This window comes from Nuphar pumila, chromosome 1 (assembly GCF_984573655.1).
Source record: "Nuphar pumila chromosome 1, dmNupPumi1.hap1.1, whole genome shotgun sequence".
Lineage (NCBI taxonomy): Eukaryota > Viridiplantae > Streptophyta > Magnoliopsida > Nymphaeales > Nymphaeaceae > Nuphar > Nuphar pumila.
This window is the reverse complement of record NC_143249.1, coordinates 38,878,693-38,899,175: the sequence shown is the minus strand read 5'-3', so window position 1 is coordinate 38,899,175 and position 20,483 is coordinate 38,878,693. Positions and strand designations below refer to the sequence as shown.

At 36.2% G+C, this 20,483-nt stretch overlaps 1 protein-coding gene across 2 annotated transcripts in view; it reads left to right on the top strand.

The window, feature by feature from the left end:
• Positions 1–20,039, top strand: part of TPR8 (Tetratricopeptide repeat (TPR)-like superfamily protein) — a 60,558-nt gene extending 40,519 nt beyond the window's left edge. For both annotated transcript variants that reach the window (XM_089997180.1, XM_089997174.1), the window contains 4 exons: positions 14,826–14,989; positions 15,645–15,691; positions 15,790–15,840; positions 19,237–20,039. In XM_089997180.1, the coding sequence (XP_089853306.1) occupies positions 14,826–14,989; positions 15,645–15,691; positions 15,790–15,840; positions 19,237–19,593 (619 nt within the window). In that variant the 3' untranslated portion in view covers positions 19,594–20,039. The remainder of the gene's footprint in view (positions 1–14,825; positions 14,990–15,644; positions 15,692–15,789; positions 15,841–19,236) is intronic.
• The last annotated feature ends 444 nt before the right edge of the window (positions 20,040–20,483 follow it).

The window sequence follows — 20,483 nt, the reverse complement described above, 5'->3', positions numbered from 1 at the left end:
TTTTGCTTTCCTTAGAGCTTCAAGTTCATTATTCATAGCGACTATCCATTTCGGACATTTTCGTGCTTCCTCGAAGTTCCCAGGTTCTATGTAAGAGTGAATGGCGCTTAGACAGACTCTATATTTAGGTGAAAAAAACTCATATGAGATGAACCTAGAAGGGGGTTTTCTTGGTCTTTCGGTCCTACGAAGGTTTTCCTCACTCTGAGGAGTAGTCTCACTATCATCATATCTTTCGAGGGCACTTCTGAAAGTATTCCTATCTCTATGAGAGTAGGTTCTGGGATCTCTACGCGGTTCTTCATTGATATGTTGATGAAGCGTTGAGGGCTCAGAATAGGTTTCATTATTACTTAAGTCATTTTGATTAGATTCATCATCACTAGTATCATCATCTTCAGTCAATAAATCAAACAAAAAGGAATAGTCTATATTCTCGTCATTAGATTCAAGTTTTTCGAAACCACTAATATTTTCCAAGAAGCTTACATTTCTGGAAACATATAGTTTATCACTTTTAATATCATAACAACGAAAGCCTTTTTGAGTTTCAGAATAACCAAGAAAGGCACAAGGAATGGCCTTAGGGGAGAGTTTGTCATTTTTATCAGTAAGGACAAAACATTTACATCCAAAAACCCTTAACCTGCTATAATCAGGTTCTTTTTCGTATAATTTTTCAAATGGGGAAGTCTTGTTCAAGTTTTTAGATGGAAGTCTATTTATGAGATAGATAGATGTAAGGGCTGCCTCAACCCAAAGTTTTTTCGGAATATTTTGTGAAACGAGCAAAGTTCGTGTTGTTTCAATAATATGCCTATTTTTTGTTCAGCCAACCCATTTTGTTGGGGGGTTTTAGGACAAGACTTTTGATGGAGAATACCATGATTTTCAAGATAACTTTTGAATTCATTGGAAAGATATTCGCCACCCGAATCGGTTCTAAGAATTTTTAAATTTCCATTGAATTGATTTAAAACCATCATATGAAATGTTTTAAAAGTTGAGAAAACTTCATGTTTATGTCTAAGAAAGAATATCCAACTAAATCTAGTGAAATCGTCCACAAAGATAACATAGTATGAGAAACCTCCCTTAGATATTACCGGAGCCGGACCCCATACATCGGAGTGAACAATTTCAAAAGATTTTGTTGTAAACATGGATCTTTGAGAAAAAGGAAGACTTTTCATTTTCCCAAGAATACATTCATTAAAAACAAATTTTTCATTACAAAGATGCTTAATAAAAGGCAAATAAGAGATTTTAACAATGTTGGGATGACCCAATCTCTTATGCCATACATGAATATCTTTGTTTTGAGCAACATTACAAAATTGATTCTTAGGAATTTTGAGAAAATCAACATAGTAGAGGTCTCCTCTCCTAGAGTCTTCCCCAATCAACTTCTCGGACTGACGATCCTGTATCCAACATTTATTAGAAGAGAATTTTATATCGCAATCATAGTCCGAGAGTTGAGAAACGAAAAGTAAATTTAAGTTTAGTTTTGGTATAAGACGAATTTTTGGAATAAAGAAGTCTTGTTTTTCAAAATTGCCCATTCCTTTAATTTCAAGAGGTGTTCCATCCGCCGTTGAGACAAAAGATGGAAGAAAATTTTTAGAATAATCAGAAAGAAAACAAGGACTTGGAGTCATATGAAATGAAGCACCGGAATCTAGAAGCCAAAATGTCTTACCGAGAGAGGAGGAGGATGACATAGCGGCTCCAGAAATGCCTCCTTTGAGAAGAGGTTGAAGAGCATCCATAATTTGTTGAAGCGAAATAGACTCATTTGATGAAGAAGGTCGTTCCTCTGATTGGGATGCTAAAGCCGCGACAAGAAATTTCTTCCATTTGGGACAAATGGGTTTGATATTCCCCGGTTCTTTACAAAAATGACAAGTTAATTTGCTATAATCTCTTTTGCCATATCGATCATTTCCTCCTTGTCCTTGATTTTTGAAGTGGGGCGGTTTGTAGGTCTTCAAATTATTTCCGGGTCTTGACACAGCATTAACCGCTTCATAATCATTTTGAGAAGGTGTAGCAAGGATGCTAGGATTATTTTTACTAATCCCCATACGAGTTTCCTCACCACTTAGCTTGGTGATAACATCTTCAATAGAGGGAGATGTGAAGGCGGATAGAAGAGAGGACCAAATTTGCTCAAATTCGGGTCTAAGACCATTTAGAAAGTTGAAGAATCGATATTCCTCTAGTTGTTTGTGTCTTAATTCAATAGCTTCTCCGCTCCACTTTGGTTCGAGCATAGCAAGCTCGTCCCAAATAGATGATAGTTCGGTAAAATATTCCCGAATAGACAAATCGTTTTGTTGAAGGGTCAAAGCTTTCTTTTGGAGATAATATTTATGAGATAGGTCCCTTGAAGTATACATTTTCTCAAGGTACAACCAAGCTTCAGAGGCCCTTTTAAACTTAATGATGTTGACATTGATCTTGGTTTCAACGGATGAAAAAATCCAAGACAAGATTTTGAAGTTCTTCATCTCCCACTCATCATGCCTTTTGGAATATTCTTCTAGGGCCTTTTGTCTATCTTCACCTTCAAGAATCTTAATATCCCCTTTCTCTATGATAGTAAGTTTGGGTTCCGATATGGAACCTTGAACGTAACCCCAAAGGCCTTTCCCTTTGATATGGGCTTCCATATTGCCGGCCCAAACATGGTAGTTCGAACCACTAAGTTTAAAACCAAGGGAGAAATGGGAGTCTTTTTCACCCATTAGAGAGGAAAGAAGATAGAAAATAAGGCGTACCTTAAAGGATTTTCAACCCTTTCTTGACAAAAGTTGCTTCTAAAATATTGCCCGAAGGAGATGGTTTACTTCAAAACTTCACTAACTTGAGGGCACGTTTTTCGAGGCACTTCACAAGTGAAGAGATGCACGATCCTCCTGTTAAAATGTATCTCTCTTATGTAAATATTTACATATATATATATATATATATATATAAAGAGAGATACATATACATATATACATCATGTATATATGTATATGTATCTCTCTTTATATATATATGTAAATATATATGTTTCCTTTTTTTCTTGTAAAACCCACAAGGGTATTTTAGTCATTTCCCTTCCTTTTGCGCATATTCATAATTATGAATATGTTGTAATATTTTTTGTATTTTTACTTTTTCTTCTTTTTCTTTTTTTCTTTTCATTTTTTATTTATTTCTTTTTGTTGACTCAAAGTCAACTTGGAGGGGGCTCAACACTAGCTGTTGAGCCTCTCCAACGGTTAGAATTCTAACCGTTGGAGGGGCTCCAACAGCTAGTGGAGCCCCTCCAAGGCTCCTTTTCCTCTTATAAATAGGGGAGTTCACCCCTTGTAAAACTCACTTCTTGGAGCTTTTGTTCTCCGTTCTTCTCAATAAAATTCTTTATATTTTGTATGCCTTTGTGCATTTGAGTTTCTTTATTGTACCTTCATGTACATTTGTTCTAAGTGTTCTTGTGCATTTGTGCACATTGGTGGTGTTGTGCTTATCGCACACTTTATCTCTTTTTTGAGATATTTTCACATGGTATCTGAGATAGGCTTAAAGGAAAAGAAGATCGTGCTTTTTTCTCTCTTCGTTGGAGTACCTCGTAAAGCGTGCCATTAAGTTGTGGTGGTTGGAGTGAAGACTCGGTCCTTCATTCTATATTTTAGAAGCTTCCTACATCAAGAAGAGACTCATTTTGCATTGTGGTACACATTTATTTCTCTTTGTATCCTCTCTAATGGGCGAAAAGGATTCACACTTCTCTCTTGGCTTCAAATTAAATGGAACGAATTATCATGTATGGGCCTGGAATATGGAGGCCCATATAAAAGAAAAGGGTCTTTGGGGTTATGTTCAATGAACTATTCCCGAACCCGAACCTAAAATTACTATCCTTGAGAGAGGGGAGATCAAGGTTCTTGAGGAAGAAGAAAGAGAAAAGGCTTTTGAAGATTACAATAAGAAGCATGAAGAGTGGGAAATGAAAAATTACAAAATACTCTCATGGTTCTTCTCTTCGGTTGAGACCAAAATTAATGCCAACATTCTAAAGTTCAAAAAGGCATATCAAGTATGAGAATATCTTGAAAGAATGTATACTTCAAGAGATTTGTCCCATAAATACTATCTCCAAAAGAAGACTTTAACCCTTCAACAAGGAGAAATGTCCGTTAGAGAGTATTTCGCCGAGTTATCCACTATTTGGGATGAGCTTGCTCTCCAAGAACCTAAATGGAGTGGTGAGGCTATTGAATTGAGGGCCAAACAATTAGAAGAGGATCATTTCTTTAACTTTTTAAATGGGCTTAGACCCGAGTTTGAACAAACTAGATCCTCTCTCTTGTCTTCTTTCTCTTCTCCTCCATTGGAAGATGTGCTTACCAAATTAAGTGGAGAAGAAACTAGATTGGGAATGAATAAAACCAATCTAAGTGTGTTGGCCGTTCCCTCTAAAGATGAGGATGAGGGTGCTTATGCCGTCTCAAGACTGGGGAATAATGTTAAAACCTATAAACCCTCTCATTTTAACAAAAAATGAAGGAGGAAGAGAAAATTGTGGGCATTATGGAAGAAGAGATTATAGTAAGATCATTTGTCATTTTTGCAAAGAACCGGGTCACATTAAACCGGTATGCCCTAAATGGAAGAAGATGGTGGCTATGTCTACTACTTTCCAATCAACCAAGGAGGAAGGTCCATCTACTTCCAACCATGCTACTTTGTCTCTTAATCAAATCATGGAAGCTCTTCAACCACTCCTCAAGGGATCCGTTTCCGGAGCCGCCATGACCACCTTCTCTCCTCCCGGTAAAACTCTTTGGCTCTTAGACTCGGGTGCATCCTTTCATATGACTCCAAATGTTTTTGCACTTTCTAAATACTCAAAAAATTTGTCACCCTCTTTTGTTTCCACCGCAGATGGAGCTTCTCTTGAAATAAAAGGCATTGGTGATTTTGAAAGACAAGGTTTTTCTATTCCTAAAGTTAGATTTATACCAAAACTAAATTTAAATTTGCTTTCCGTCTCTCAACTATCGGATCATGGGTGTGATATCAAATTCTCATCAAATAAATGTTGGATACAGGATCGCCAGTCCGGGAAGTTGATTGGGAAAGACTCTAGGAAGAGAGATCTTTATCTCATGGAATTTCTTCAAATTCCAAAAACCTCTTTTTGTAATGTTGCCCAACATAAATATATAAATGTTTGGCATAAACGCCTTGGGCATCCAAATATTGTCAAGCTTTCTTATTTACATTTTGCTAAAACTTTATGTAAAGACAATTTCAATTGTAATGATTGTATTCTTGGTAAAATGAGAAGCTTACCTTTTGGACAAAGAACTATGTTTTCAACAAAGCCTTTTGAAATTGTGCATTCGGATGTTTGGGGACCAGCACCCGTTGTGTCTAAGAGAGGTTTTTCGTATTATGTTATTTATGTGGATGATTTCTCAAGGTATAGTTGGATATACTTCCTCAAACATAAACATGAGGTTTTCTCTACTTTTAAGTTTTTTCACATGTTAATACAAAATCAATTCAATAGTAAATTACAAATTCTTAGAACCGATTCTGGGGGAGAATATCTCTCAAATGATTTCAAAAGTTATATTGAAAATAATGAGATTGTTCATCAAAGGTCTTGTCCCAAAACTCCTCAACAAAATGGGTTGGCCGAACGAAAACATAGACACATAATTGAAACTACAAGAACTTTGCTCATCTCTCAAAAAATTCCAAAAAGATTTTGGGCCGAAGCGGCTCTTGCATCGGTTTATCTCATAAACCGACTTCCATCCAAAAACTTGAATCAAATATCTCCATATGAAATCTTGTATAAAAAAGAACCCGATTACAATAGGTTAAGAATTTTTGGTTGTAAATGTTTTGTTCTCACTGATAAGAATGATAAATTATCTCCCAAAGCTATTCCTTGTGCGTTTTTGGGTTATTCGGAAACACAAAAAGGTTTTAGGTGTTATGATATTAAAAATGATAAACTATATGTTTCAAGAAATGTAACATTTTTAGAAAACATAAGTGGTTTTGAAGAACACAAAACTCATGAAGATAATGCCGATTAATCTTTTTTATTTGAACTATTATCTAGAAATGAAGATTTTTTTAGCGATGATGAATTGAATGAGAATGAGGATATAAGTGAAAGTATTCCTCAAACCATTCATGATGAAGAAGAAATGATAAATGAACCAATTACCTATACACATAGAGATAAAAGAACTTTTAGAAGTGCAATAGAGAAATATAGTGACCTTAGTGAATCTTCCAACCACTCTCGAAGAACTGAAAGATCTAGGAAAAATCCTTCTAGATTTATATCCTATGAGTCTTTTTCTCCAAAGCATAGGGCATGTCTTAGTGCCATTCACTCATATCAAGAACCTAGAAATTTTAAAGAAGCTAAGGAAATGATAGAGTGGAGGGATGCCATGGACAACGAACTTAGAGCCCTCAACAAAGCCAAAATGTGGGTTTTTCAAAATCTTCCAAAAGGAAAGAAAACAATAGGATGTAGATGGGTTTTTAAAGTCAAAACCAAGAGTGATGGCACTCTCGAAAGATATAAAGCCCGTCTTGTCGCAAAAGGATATAGTCAAGAATACGACATCGATTACGAAGAAACCTTTGCTCCTGTTGTACGAATGGTTACTGTTAGGTGTTTGATCACCATTGCATCTATTAAAAAATGAAATATTTACCAAATGGATGTTAAAAATGCCTTTCTAAATGGGGACCTTAATGAAGAAGTCTACATGGATGCTCCTCCTGGTATGAACGTACCAAACGGGAAAGTCCTTCGTTTGCAAAAAGCGCTTTATGGTTTAAAACAAGCCCCTAAAGCTTGGTATGATCGATTTAATGATGTGATGGTTCAAAATGGTTTTACCTCATGCTACACTGACATTGCTCTGTTCGTCAAAAAGTTTGATGCAGGAATTGTGATTTTACTGTTGTATGTTGATGATATGTTGATAACAGGTAGTGACATAAAGGGCATCAGAAACATTAAAACCACTTTAAAAGAAAGGTTTGAAATGTCAGACTTGGGGTATCTGACTTACTTTCTTGGTATCGAGGTAGCCTACTCTCATAGAGGCTATTTTTTGTCTCAAACTAAACTTGCTTGTTAGATTCTTGACAGATCAGGTATTACTGATGATAAAATCTGTGAGACCCCTGAAATTGTGGGATAAAAAATGAAGATCGATGATGGGAAACCTGTTAAAATATATGTAATATATATTTATATATATATATATATATATATATATCATTCACTACCCGATAAGGGGTAGTTCTGTAATCTCACCCAATAGGGGCATTTTAGTCTTTTTTCTTTTTCTTCCTTTTTCCTTTTTCTTTTTCTATTTTTTCTTTTTTCTTTTTTTGTCTTTTTTTGTTCCTTTTTGTGCATTTAATGCACAGCCATTGGGGGGCCCAACAAAGAGTCGTTGGGCCCCCAACGGTCACAATTGTGACCGTTGGGAGCCCAACGACTCCTTGTTGGGACTCCCAATGGTCCCTCTTGCTTTTCTCTAATCCTCCCTCACTCCTCTCTTGCCTATAAATAAGTGGGGTCTCCCCCTTTGTAAGGTGTGGCTTTTTTAAGCCCTTTAGTGCATTTATAAGATTTCATGCTTTCTAGCCATTATTGGCTTTTGTGTATGTCCTCTTTTGGACTTGTTCTTTGATTTCTATGTGTGAATGTCCATTGTAGGACATACTTTTCTTTTCCGCATATTTCATTACATGGTATCAGAGCCTTGGTTGTGCTCTTGATTCTTTTTGCTAGTTGTCTAGCTTTATCTCTCTTCTTGTTTGTCCTCCATTCTTGATTATATAATGGAAGAAGAACAAAAGATTGATCTCTCCTTCAAGCTCAATGGTACTAACTACATGATGTGGGCCGCCGCCATGGAGAACAACCTCAAAGGTAAAAAGCGTTGGGGATATGTTATGGGCACCATTAGGGAACCTCAACTTCAACTTACAAAAATAGATGGTGATAAAGAAAAAGCTTTAGAAGGAAATGCTCGCATGAAGGCTATTGAAGATCACCAATCCAAGGTAGAAGATTGGGAAAGTAAGCATGCAAAAATTCTTGCATGGTTCATGAACAACGTGGAGCTAAAGATTTGCGCCAACATTGCCAAATTTCGCCTAGCCAATGAAGCATGGTTCTTTATGAAAGGTATGTATACCCAAAAAGACCTTGCTCGTCAATTCTTTATCCAAGAAAAAATCCGTACCATTAAGCAAGGTGAAATGAGTGTAAGAGATTACTATAGCACTCTTGGACCTTTGTGGGATGAGCTATCCCTTCTTGAACCCAAATGGGTATCAAGTGAAGATGTGGAAATGCGAAGAGAGCAAATGGAGAAAGAACACTTTTTCCAATTTTTACATGGGCTTAGGCCCGAATATGAACAAGTTAGGTCCTCCCTCCTTCATAGATCCAAACCACTTCCATTGGAAGATGCCATAGCCGAAATATGCCAAGAAGAAACGCGTCTTGGCATGATTAAAGGAGGAGATGAAGTTCTTGCCGTGTCTAAGCCCGACAATCATATGAAAGCATATAAGCCTCCACATTTTGGGAGGCAAAATAACTATAATGACAATTATAGGAAAGCCATTTGCCACCATTGTCAAGAACCGGGTCATATAAGACCTAATTGTCCAAAGATAAATGAACCTCCAAAAGGAAAAGTTGCTATTATTGAAGAAATCCCACAAAAGAAGGAGGAGCCAATGAAAGGGAAAGAGTCCTTTTCCCTTGCTCAACTATCCGAAGCACTTCAAATTCTACTCAAATCGCCATCAACTTCGGGAGCCGCCATTGCCTCTTCTTCTCCTCCAGGTACGCCCTCTTGGATTCTTGATTCTGGAGCATCTTTTCATATGACCCCTATTGAAAATGGACTGTCCAATGTATGTAGCAACTCCAAAAATTCTTTTGTTTCAACCGCCGATGGTACCTCTTTACAAGTTAAAAGTTTTGGAACCTTAGACTTTTCAAAAGATTTTTTTGTGCCAAATGTAAGAGTAGTACCTCAACTTAATTTAAATCTTTTATCCGTCTCTCAAATATGTGATCATGGATGTGAAATCTCCTTCTCAACCAAGGGTTGCTCTATACAGGATCTCCAGTCCGGGAAGCGGATTGGGCAAGGCCATAGGAGGGGAGATCTCTACTACATGAACCATTTGAAACTTCCCATCAACTCATTTTGTAATCATGTCCAAGATAAAAATATAGAAACTTGGCATCAAAGACTTGGACATCCAAGCTTCTAAAAAATGTACTCCTTTCCTTTTGGAAAGAAATTTTGTAATAAGAAACATTTTTGTTTGCAAGAGTTGTATTTTTGGTAAAATGAAATCCACCCCTTTTCCAAAGAGAACATTTGTGTCCAAAAGACCCTTTGAATTAGTTCATTCGGATGTTTGGGGTCCTTCTCCGGTCATATCAAAAGGAGGATATTCTTACTATGTTACTTTCATTGATGATTTCACTCGATATGTGTGGATCTATTTTCTCAACCTAAAATCCGAAGTTTTTAACTTCTTTAAAAAGTTTCATATGATTGTCAAAAATCAATTTTCAACTAATATCTCCATTCTTCGATCCGATTCCGGTGGAGAATATTTGTCAAATGAATTTCAAGAATATTTAGAAACCAATGAAATTTGTCATCAAAGGTCATGTCCTAGGACTCCCCAACAAAACGGTCTAGCCCAGAGAAAGTATAAACACATCTTGGAAACCACTAGGACTCTCCTTATTTCCAAAGAAATTCCAAAATGCTATTGGGCCGAAGCCGCCTTAACCTCCACTTATTTGATAAATAGAATGATATCCTCATCCCTACAAAATATATCTCCATATGAAAAACTTTTTGAAAGAACACCCGATTTTAATAGATTAAGAATTTTTGGGTGTAAGTGTTTTGTCCTTACACATAAAAGAGATAAGTTATCTCCCAAAGCTATCGAATGTGTGTTCTTAGGATACAGAGAAAATTAAAAAGGCTTTAGATGCTTCGATCCCAAAAGCAACAAACTATATGTATCCAAAGATGTTACCTTCTTAGAAAATGAGAACGGTTTTGAGAAAAATAAAGATATTGATGAAAGCGAATATGCTTTCTTATTTGATCTTCTCTCTCAAGAAGATGTGTCTCCTCACGAAGAGGATGTTCCTAATGATTTAGAGGATACTCCTCTTAGTAATGTTGAAAATGGAAGTAATGATGTTGAAAATAGGTCAATTCAAACCTATGCTAGGCGTGGTCAAGAAATTCTCATAAGTGCTTTAGAAAAATATTCTCAAGAGTTCTAACATAGAAGAAACCTCTTTAAGGAGATCTAGCAGAATCTCCAATCCTCCCAATAGGTTTGTTTCCTATGAGTCCCTAACACCCAAATATAGAGCATGCCTAATTACATTACATTCTTATCATGAACCATCACACTATAATGAAGCCAAAAACATTCCTCAATGGGTTGAGGCCATGAAACTAGAACTTAGTGCCTTTGAAAAAGCTAAAACTTGGGAAATAACTTCATTACCCAATGGAAAGAAGTCTATTGGATGTAGATGGGTCTTCAAAATTAAAACTAAAAGTGATGGGTCATTAGAACGTTATAAAGCTAGGTTGGTAGCCAAAGGATATGCTCAAGAGTACGGAATAGACTATGAAGAAACCTTCGCTCCTGTAGCTAGAATGACTAGTGTTAGGACTCTTATTGCGGTTGCATCCGTTAAAAAATGGCCTATCTATCAATTGGATGTTAAGAACGCATTTCTTAATGGTGAACTAAGTGAAGAGGTCTATATGGATCCTCCACCTGGAGTATCTATTGGTGAAAACAAAATTCTTAAACTAAAAAAGGCACTATATGAGTTAAAACAAGCTCCGAAAGCATGGCATGACAGATTTAGCAATGTAATGACTAGCTTAAATTTTCGTTCATGTTATACTGACACTGCGTTGTTTGTGAAAAGTGCAGGGTCTTCTGTAGTTATTTTACTACTATATGTTGATGATATGATCATCACTGGAAGTGATGAGCAAGGAATCCATGAGATTAAGAAAATTTTAAAAGAAAATTTTGACATGTCTGACCTTGGTTTCTTAAGATATTTTCTAGGTATTGAAGTTGCATACTCTCCCCGGGGGTATATTCTCTCTCAAATGAAACTTGCTGCTGACATTTGTGCCAAGTCTGGAATTTCGGATGATAAGAAGACAGAAACCCCTGAGGTTATCAATGCAAAGCTCAGGCTGGAAGATGCGACACTTCTCGAGAATCCTACTCCCTATCGTCAACTCGTTGGGTCTCTGACATACTTATCCATCACTCGGCCAGATATAGCTCATGCCGTTCACTCCGTCAGTCAGTTTCAACATGCTCCTACAACTGTGCACATGAGTGCAGTCTTAAGGATTGTCAGATATATTAAAAACACCATAACTAAGGGAGTTTTTCTTTCCTCCTCATCATCCCTTGATTTAATTGCTTATACAGATGCTGATTGGGGAGGAAATCCCAATGATAGAGTCTCAACCACTGGTTTTTGTGTTTTCTTAGGTGACTCTATGATTTCTTGGAGATGCAAGAAGCAACATAAAGTATCATTGTCCTCAACTGAAGCGGAATATCGTGCAATGACCACTACAACCATGGAGCTTGTGTAGTTTAGAAGTCTCCTCTGTGATATGGGCATCGTCATCTCAATTCCTTCGAAGATGTGTTGCGATAACAAGAGTGCTATCTATATTGCAAGCAATCACACCTTCCATGAGCGTACTAAACACATTGAGATGGACTGCCACTATGTTCGAGATGAATACCTAAAAGGAACCATAGCACTGCCCTACGTCACATCCGAGTACCAGTTGGTGGACTTCTTCACCAAAGCTCTTGCTGCTCCTCGTTTCATGTTTCTTCTCAACAAGCTTTCCGTTGTATCCCCGTAAAGCTTGAGGGAGGGTGTTAAAATATATATATATATATATATATTTATCATTCACTACCCGATAAGGGGTAGTTCTGTAATCTCACCCAATAGGGGCATTTTAGTCTTTTTTCTTTTTCTTCCTTTTTCCTTTTTCTTTTTCTATTTTTTCCTTTTTCTTTTTTTGTCTTTTTTTGTTCCTTTTTGTGCATTTAATGCAAAGCCATTGGGGGCCCCAACAAAGAGTCGTTGGGCCCCCAACGGTCACAATTGTGACCGTTGGGAGCCCAACGACTCCTTGTTTGGACTCCCAATGGTCCCTCTCTCTTGCTTTTCTCTAATCCTCCCTCACTCCTCTCTTGCCTATAAATAAGTGGGGTCTCCCCCTTTGTAAGGTGTGGCTTCTTCAAGCCCTTTAGTGCATTTATAAGATTTCATGCTTTCTAGCCATTATTGGCTTTTGTGTATGTCCTCTTTTGGACTTGTTCTTTGATTTCTATATGTGAATGTCCATTGTAGGACATACTTTTCTTTTCCGCATATTTCATTACAAAACCTTTGGAGGATCCTACCCCCTACCGGCAACTTGTGGGATCTCTAATGTATCTTAGCATCACAAGACCGGACATCTCTCATGCCGTGCATACTGCAAGCCAATTTCAGCATGCTCCAACATCCGTTCATATGAATGCCGTTCTCCGAGTTGTCAGATACATAAAGGGAACTTTAAACAAGGGACTTTTCCTTTCCTCATCTTCTGAGTTAAATTTAATTGCATATACTGACTCTGATTGGGGAGGTGATCCAAATAATCGTCACTCTACTACAGGCTTTTGCATTTTTTTAGGTGAATCCCTGATCTCATGGAGATGTAAAAAACAACAGAAGGTGTCTCTATCGTCCACCGAAGCAGAATATCGAGCCATGACTTCTACAACTATGTAGTTTGTCTGGATTCATCAATTGCTGCAAGACATGGGCATTCCAATTCAAGAACCCACAAAGTTGTGTTGTGATAATAAGAGTGCAATCTATATTGCTAAGAATCACACTTTTCATGAGCGGACAAAGCATATTGAGATGGACTGCCATTATGTCAGAGAGGCATATCTACAAAAAGTCATCGATCTTCCTTATGTGACTTCAGAATATCAGTTGGCAGATTTCTTCACCAAGGCGCTTTGCTCTCCAAGATTCAACTTTCTCCTTAGCAAACTTTCGGTCATTGTGCCCTAAGTTTGAGGGAAGGTGTTAAAATGTATCTCTCTTATGTAAATATTTACATATATATATAAAGAGAGATACATATACATATATACATGATGTATATGTATCTATCTTTATATATATATATATATATATATATATATATATGTAAATATATATGTTTCTTTTTTTTCTTGTAAAACCCGCAAGGGTATTTTAGTCATTTCCCTTCCTTTTGCGCATATTCATAATTATGAATATGTTGTAATATTTTTTGTATTTTTACTTTTTCTTCTTTTTCTTTTTTTCTTTTCATTTTTTATTTATTTCTTTTTGTTGACTCAAAGTCAACTTGGAGGGGGCTCAACACTAGCTGTTGAGCCTCTCCAACGGTTAGAATTCTAACCGTTGGAGGGGCTCCAACAGCTAGTGGAGCCCCTCCAAGGCTCCTTTTCCTCTTATAAATAGGGGAGTTCCCCCCTTGTAAAACTCACTTCTTGGAGCTTTTGTTCTCCATTCTTCTCAATAAAATTCTTTATATTTTGTATGCCTTTGTGCATTTGAGTTTCTTTATTGTACATTCGTGTACATTTGTTCTAAGTGTTCTTGTGCATTTGTGCACATTGGTGGTGTTGTGCTTATCGCACACTTTATCTCTTTTTTGAGATATTTTCACACCTCCTTCTTCAACGAGGCTCTGATACCATGTAAAAGTATCTCCGACAAGATACTAAGATCAAGACCTTAATATTCTTGATAATAAACCCGGCACAAAAGCACAATAAGAACACTTTAGGACACTTGTGCACAAAAGCACAACTCACAAAAACTCACAAATGCACAAAGGCATAAAAATAATGGAATCACTTTATTGAGCACTTGGGCTTTGACTCAAAGCCATGAGAAAATACAAAGGGGAGAGCCCCTATTTATAACAACACAAAGGGGGCCTTGGAGGGGCTCCACTCATAGACGTTGGAGCCCCTCCAACGGTCACAAATGTGACCGTTGGAGGGGCCCAACGTCTATTTGAGTGGGCCCCCCAAGGTACCTTTTGGTACTTTAAATAAAAGAAATAAAAAATGAAAAAGAAAGAAAAATAAAATAAATTTACAATCACATTCATAAAGTGAATGTGCGTAAAACAGAGAAAAAGACTAAACTACCCCTACGACTAAACAAATAGAAATATATATTTTATATATATAATAAGTAGATACATATACATATATATATATTAATATATGTATATGTATTACCTTATATATATAAAATATATATATTACATTATATGGTTAGTTACAAAATTTAACAGGTTCCCCCATTGATGATGTGATGTTGGAATGTTAAATCTGTCCCTTTATCTGAAGCTAAATTTATTAATTGTATATTCATTGCTCTCATTTTTCCAATTTGCCTGCTGAAACTTCATTTTGGTTTTTTATCTGCTTAGATTGTGTTCTGTTTTACATTGAGCTTAAGTATTTGTTCATTCAGGTCTATCTGTCACTTTCTTTTTTTCTCTGTAGCTTTTAAAGTTGAAGGATGATGCTTTATTTCTTATTGTTTTAGTGTTTATGATTTCTTTGAGGTCTATATTTCTGTTATTCAGGGCAGCAGCATACACTCAGATTCAAAAATATCCTGAGGCCATTGATGACTGTAACAAATCAATTTCTATTGATCAAAACTACAGCAAAGCATATAGCCGCCTTGGCCTTGCATACTATGCACAAGGAAATTATAGTGATGCAATTTCCCAAGGATTTATAAAAGGTTAGTGAACAGCTAATCTGATAGGATAGCTTGCCTAATTATAATGAGTAATTTGTTTTATAGATCAAAGTTATGTGTTTTTTTTTCATGAATGACAAGGAAACATAAGGCTGTCATCAATGTCTTCTATTATGAGCACTTAGTACAAAAAGTTTATGTTGAATTACCTGCTTCACATTTTGTCATTTGACCTGTTTGCTTACATGAATTGATGATTCCAAATGTAATTTCTGATTTGCTTCTACAAAACTCGTCTTGCATCCATATCTATGTCTATGTGACATAGCTTACAACTTGTGAGTTTTGGTTTCCCTTAGGTTGAGGAAGCAGTATCTTTCATTTGTCTTAAACCACAGATGTACCTGAGGGTAGAACTGACAATGATTACATAATGTATAATAAAAAAAAGTAGATTTCAGTTTGTGCCAGTGATGTTATCTGAAAAATCTGTTTAAAGTCAGCCAATTTTCTCTATGTTTAATGCTTTCAGAGCAGTTCTGGTTCGTGATTGATGATATTTTGCTATAAAAATTGCTATTTTTGTTAAGCAAGCAAGTTGTGGAAATGTAATATTGCTTTACCTGGAACATCACATATGTTGAAATGGTAGGCATTGATGGGATTGTATTTTTCTTTTTCTTTTTAATCTGTGCAGCTCTGCAACTGGATCCTACTAGCAGTTCCATTCGTGAGAACATTACGGTCTGTATCCATCCTTTTGTAGAATACAACCTTATAAGTGTTTATTGATTTATATCACTATTTTTATTTGGAGATTGACGTGTGTGTGTGTTATCTAGGTGGCAGAACAAAAACTGAAGGAAGAACTTGATAGAAATGTAAACAATCAGGTAGCTTCAAAGTCCCCTATTGATGTTGATGTTGCTTTGATTTTTTTTTGAGCTTTGGATGTGTTTTACAGTGTGGAACGATGCTAAATAATTTTTTTTTCTTTTTATGCTTTTCCAGATAGTATTTTCTCAGCAGTAATGTTTATATGAGTTTCATCCATCCTTGTATTTTTTCAGCAGTTAGATCGTAACACTGTCAGTACTTTTCATACGTAGAGTTTTTTCATTTTTCTTCGATGGGTGACAAAGTGTATTCGTCACACCTATGAATCAAATCAAAGATGCATACCAAGTCATATTACACTGTATAAAATGATAAAAAGTAGATTCTGTAGATTAAAAAGTAAAAGATATAAAATTGAAAACATAGAAAGATCATTTAACATCAAGATAATGAATGGAAAATATTGATCCAGAAAAATAGCTAAATCTACCTTGAAATATTCATTTTGTTAGACATCCAGATCCAAGATAGATAGATCATCTTCTAAGCTGAAACAGACATGAAACAAAAGAAAAAGAAACAATGGGAAAGATATTGCCTCGGAGGGTTGTATTTCTTCATTTTGGTGACAATATTCAGGATCTTGATCCCTGGTTTAAGAATGTTTTACACTTCCATTTATAAGGAATCTCATTAAACATGCTTGTTGACCATGCAAACACAGATTTTGCAATCTTAAGCAATCTAAAAGAAACCAAGACCTTTTCTTTATAGAACTGGAAATATCTAGATTGTGACATCAAGATTAACCTGGGGAATAAAAGAGTTAGAAAAAACTCAGAAAATCTCAACATATACAGATTATGGACTTGAGTGGTAGAAACTCCACCACTAGCAAAATGAGAAAAATCTTGTTGGAAAAGCTTGGTTTTGCTGATATATGAACTAGTGTAAATGTGTATTGTACCATATGATGTATGATAGACTACAGCATAGTATGATGTGGGTAAATATGGCATGGCACACTTGACTTTCTGGTATTAATGACCGTGTCCTGTTGTTTATACCATTTGATATTATTTGGTATTTATAATATTGCTTCTATGGTTGAGTATTGGTAGAGACTAGAGATAATCGATGAAATGGGGATCTTATGGAGATGGCTGTAATAGGGCATAAAAAGGGGGAATTGGCTGCTAATTTCTTTGTTCTGATAAAATCAATTATTAATGTTTATATCATGTTCCTAAGTAACATGCAACTCTGGTACCATGTCAAGAGAAATGAAACTGTTTAGAGACATGATTGTGGTTTTCATTAATTTAAATGAATAATGATGCAACTTATTGCCAGGTATGTATGGATTCAGTGGTGAAAGAGGGATTTTTGCATCAAGGAAAAATGCTTCATCTGAATTGGACATTTTCTTTCCAAGTCATGGTCCTACAGCTAAAACCTTTAATTATATTACATTTCGTCTAATTTAGTGCGACTGTTGATAGGGACCAGAGCTAATCATAACATTTAAGTGTAAATGTCATTGGATCTAGGGTATGGGCATTCATTTTTGTTAGGTTTCCATTTGGGATGACCCTCTTGTGGAGACCTTGAGGAAATGAACCATGGAGAGGATCATTTGTGCTTGATTAGTCATCATAGTTATGTTGTTTCCTTTCTTTTTCCTAATTTTGAGTTGAAATATAGCTACAACAACAACAATAACAATATCAACAACTCCTATTGTAAAAGAAAAAAAAGAGAAGACTAGTGAAAAACATGTGAACACATTACCTATTTTGGAATATCTAAGCTGATGCCAAGAGGGCAATACTTTTACCCAAGTCCATTAACTGATTGTAATTTAACAGATAAAATGATGCAAGAACCCTTGCATGTTTGCATACATATGTATACACACATGGACACATGCGCACAACCACCCGCCCCCAATCCCCCCCTCTTGCATGGCTTAATAAGGAATATAAACTGCCAAAACTACTGCTCGTATACTACTCTCATGTAGGAACACAATGAATCAAAAGTGGCTGACATATAGAAAGGCAGTTTATGTATATATACAAGAGTTGGGACAAAAGTTTTTGGATGGAAGCTTTTCAAAACATGTCTGCATCTTTCGTTTTTGTATCTGATGCAAATATAGTCCAATTTTGTGGCTGTATAATAGAGAACAAAATATCTACAGTGCCTCCTTTTTTTAATCCAATGCACAAACCAATCAGTTCTATGAGGATAGCTATATGCTATGCAGCATCAACTATTTCTACGGAAGGTGGTGTGATGATATCTTTAGTTACATATCTAGGTCCTCTGACAAGATAGATGTGTCAAGAGTCCAATGCAGAACATTTCTAAACATATAATTTACATTTCCAAATGTGAGAATTTGCCTACTAGTCTTGGTTGTATTGGTAGTATCCTATTTTACAACAATGTTAACCCTTTTACTTCCAAACTTTAAAATCTTCCCATGCCAGTTCTTTGAGTCTTCCTAGTCACATCTTACTCCCTCTACGAGAACACAAAAGATCCTTGCTTCTTCTCACATCATGCTTTTGTTCCTTTTCCTTTTCCAGTGACCTTGGTTTTTGCTCTCAAACCAAGAACTGAGTGCTCTGCTATTTGCTGCTCTTTATGGTCAATTCCACCCAAAGAAGTAGATGTACTCTACATTGGTGGATAAGTTATCGATCGTCTTGCACATGATCAAAGCTTCACGCAGAATATGGATAAGCATGATGATAAGACTTCAGTTTTGGTATCCCTAAGGCTCAAACTAATGGTTTGCTACAGCTTATATAAAAAAAACTGCCTCATCCAACTCTACATGGGTTGACTCTTAAAACTCCTATGGCAGGTATTGCAGTTTGAGCAATTGTTAGCATGATTTTTGGGTTTTTCCTCCAGCTAGTATTTTTGGCCTAGTGGTTAGCATATATAAGACATTTCATGGATGAGCTCATCTTGCACAAACAACTGGTTAACATGAAAAATTTTAACAACCATGCTATTTCAACGTTTTTAACTTGAAAAGGGAAGCAAAAACGCATTCAACATGTTCTTCCATGGGAACATTTTATATGGGTTTGAGGCCTAAGAAGCAACTATGATTATACTTCAAATTCTTGGAATTAGCAAGAACCTGTGATGAACGACTGTTTTTTTCCTCCTACACTGGTAAGCAGATTTTTATGCATTTCCTGGGTTTGTCATTAGTATGTGGCAATCAACATTTCATGGTTTAATTTGTGCTTAATATAATATGATGTAGATGGAGTGCAAAGCAATCTGTATTTTGTTTGTCGTCCAAATTCTTGTTGTTTTACTGAAAACATCAATATTGTGAAATAATTCATTTTAGTTTAATGAGTAGCTATAGATGACATCTATTTGGCATTTCTAAATTCATCTTGAAGACAAGGTTTTGCATACAGAATGCTGTGCCCAATGGGAACCAAGACCCCGATAGCCAATCATCAAATTCAAGGGGACACACTGCATCCTTCACTTCAGTCCCGTTCGGTGCTTCTCTTCCTTCTGATTTTGCTAACATCTTTATGAACATGGCTACAAATGCATTTCATGGCCAACATTCTGGTGGCCAGACAGAGGAAGATGGCAACCTTGATGGCATGGCCGCCAACCCCGAGATAAGGATGGGTGGAAACATAAACTTGAATTTTGAGGGACCAGAGCAGGTGGCAGGTTCCTTGAGATCTTTGATGGAGATGCTTTCTGCTGCTAATCAAAATCGGGGAGACGATACACACCAAACTTCAAATCAGAATTAGTTCTGTCACTCTATAGTTCATGTTACATATTCTTACTCGATTCCTTCTTACTGGTGGAATGCTGTTATAGAAATGGTTGATGCACTGAAGAGGATCACCCATTTTGGCTAATCTTATCGAGAAGTTAATGTCTGTAATTGTATTAATGGCAATTGCCTCTGCTGGCAGTGGCTAAGATGTTATACAATAACTGGCACATATTTTCACTGTAGTTGCAGCTAAATTGTTCTTCTCAATTAAGTGAAAAGTTCGGACTTCTTTTCTGATAGGTAGGGAGGGGATTAGTTGTTGCTGGGGCATCCTAGTTCATTGCCTTGACATAGTTCTATGCCACCTTTTGAACGTATGTAGCTCATGCAGATGCTATTATGGATGTAAACTATAACGCACAGTTAAAGTTCGGAACTAGTTTCTACAGATAGATTTAACTGTGGTTCTTGAACCAATGTCTTACATGATATGTTCATGGTGGGAATTTAGCTGTGCTTCTTGAACCAATGTGTTTCTAATTTGCATGATGTATTGGTGGTTATGAATAAGTTGCCATGCGGTAAAGGATGGCACCTGAAGCCTTTTTGCACCTTCCAATTGATAGTCTCCTTCCAATTGATAGTGTAAATATTTGCTGAGTCAACTATACGTATAATCTAGTAGTATTCACCATATTTTCTACATTTTGATTTTTTTTAGATCTAAACCTTTGATGTGAACTACATGGTTTATTTAGTGGAATACATATTTTATGTTGTGATTTTTACATTTTTAGCAGGTTTGAAAAATCTACGGCTCATGGTGCACCAAGATTTAACGTCTCAAAAAGCGTGTTTATATGTCAAAATCACATGATCTAAGGTGAAATCTGTAAATAACAAAACATACTGAATGTGACT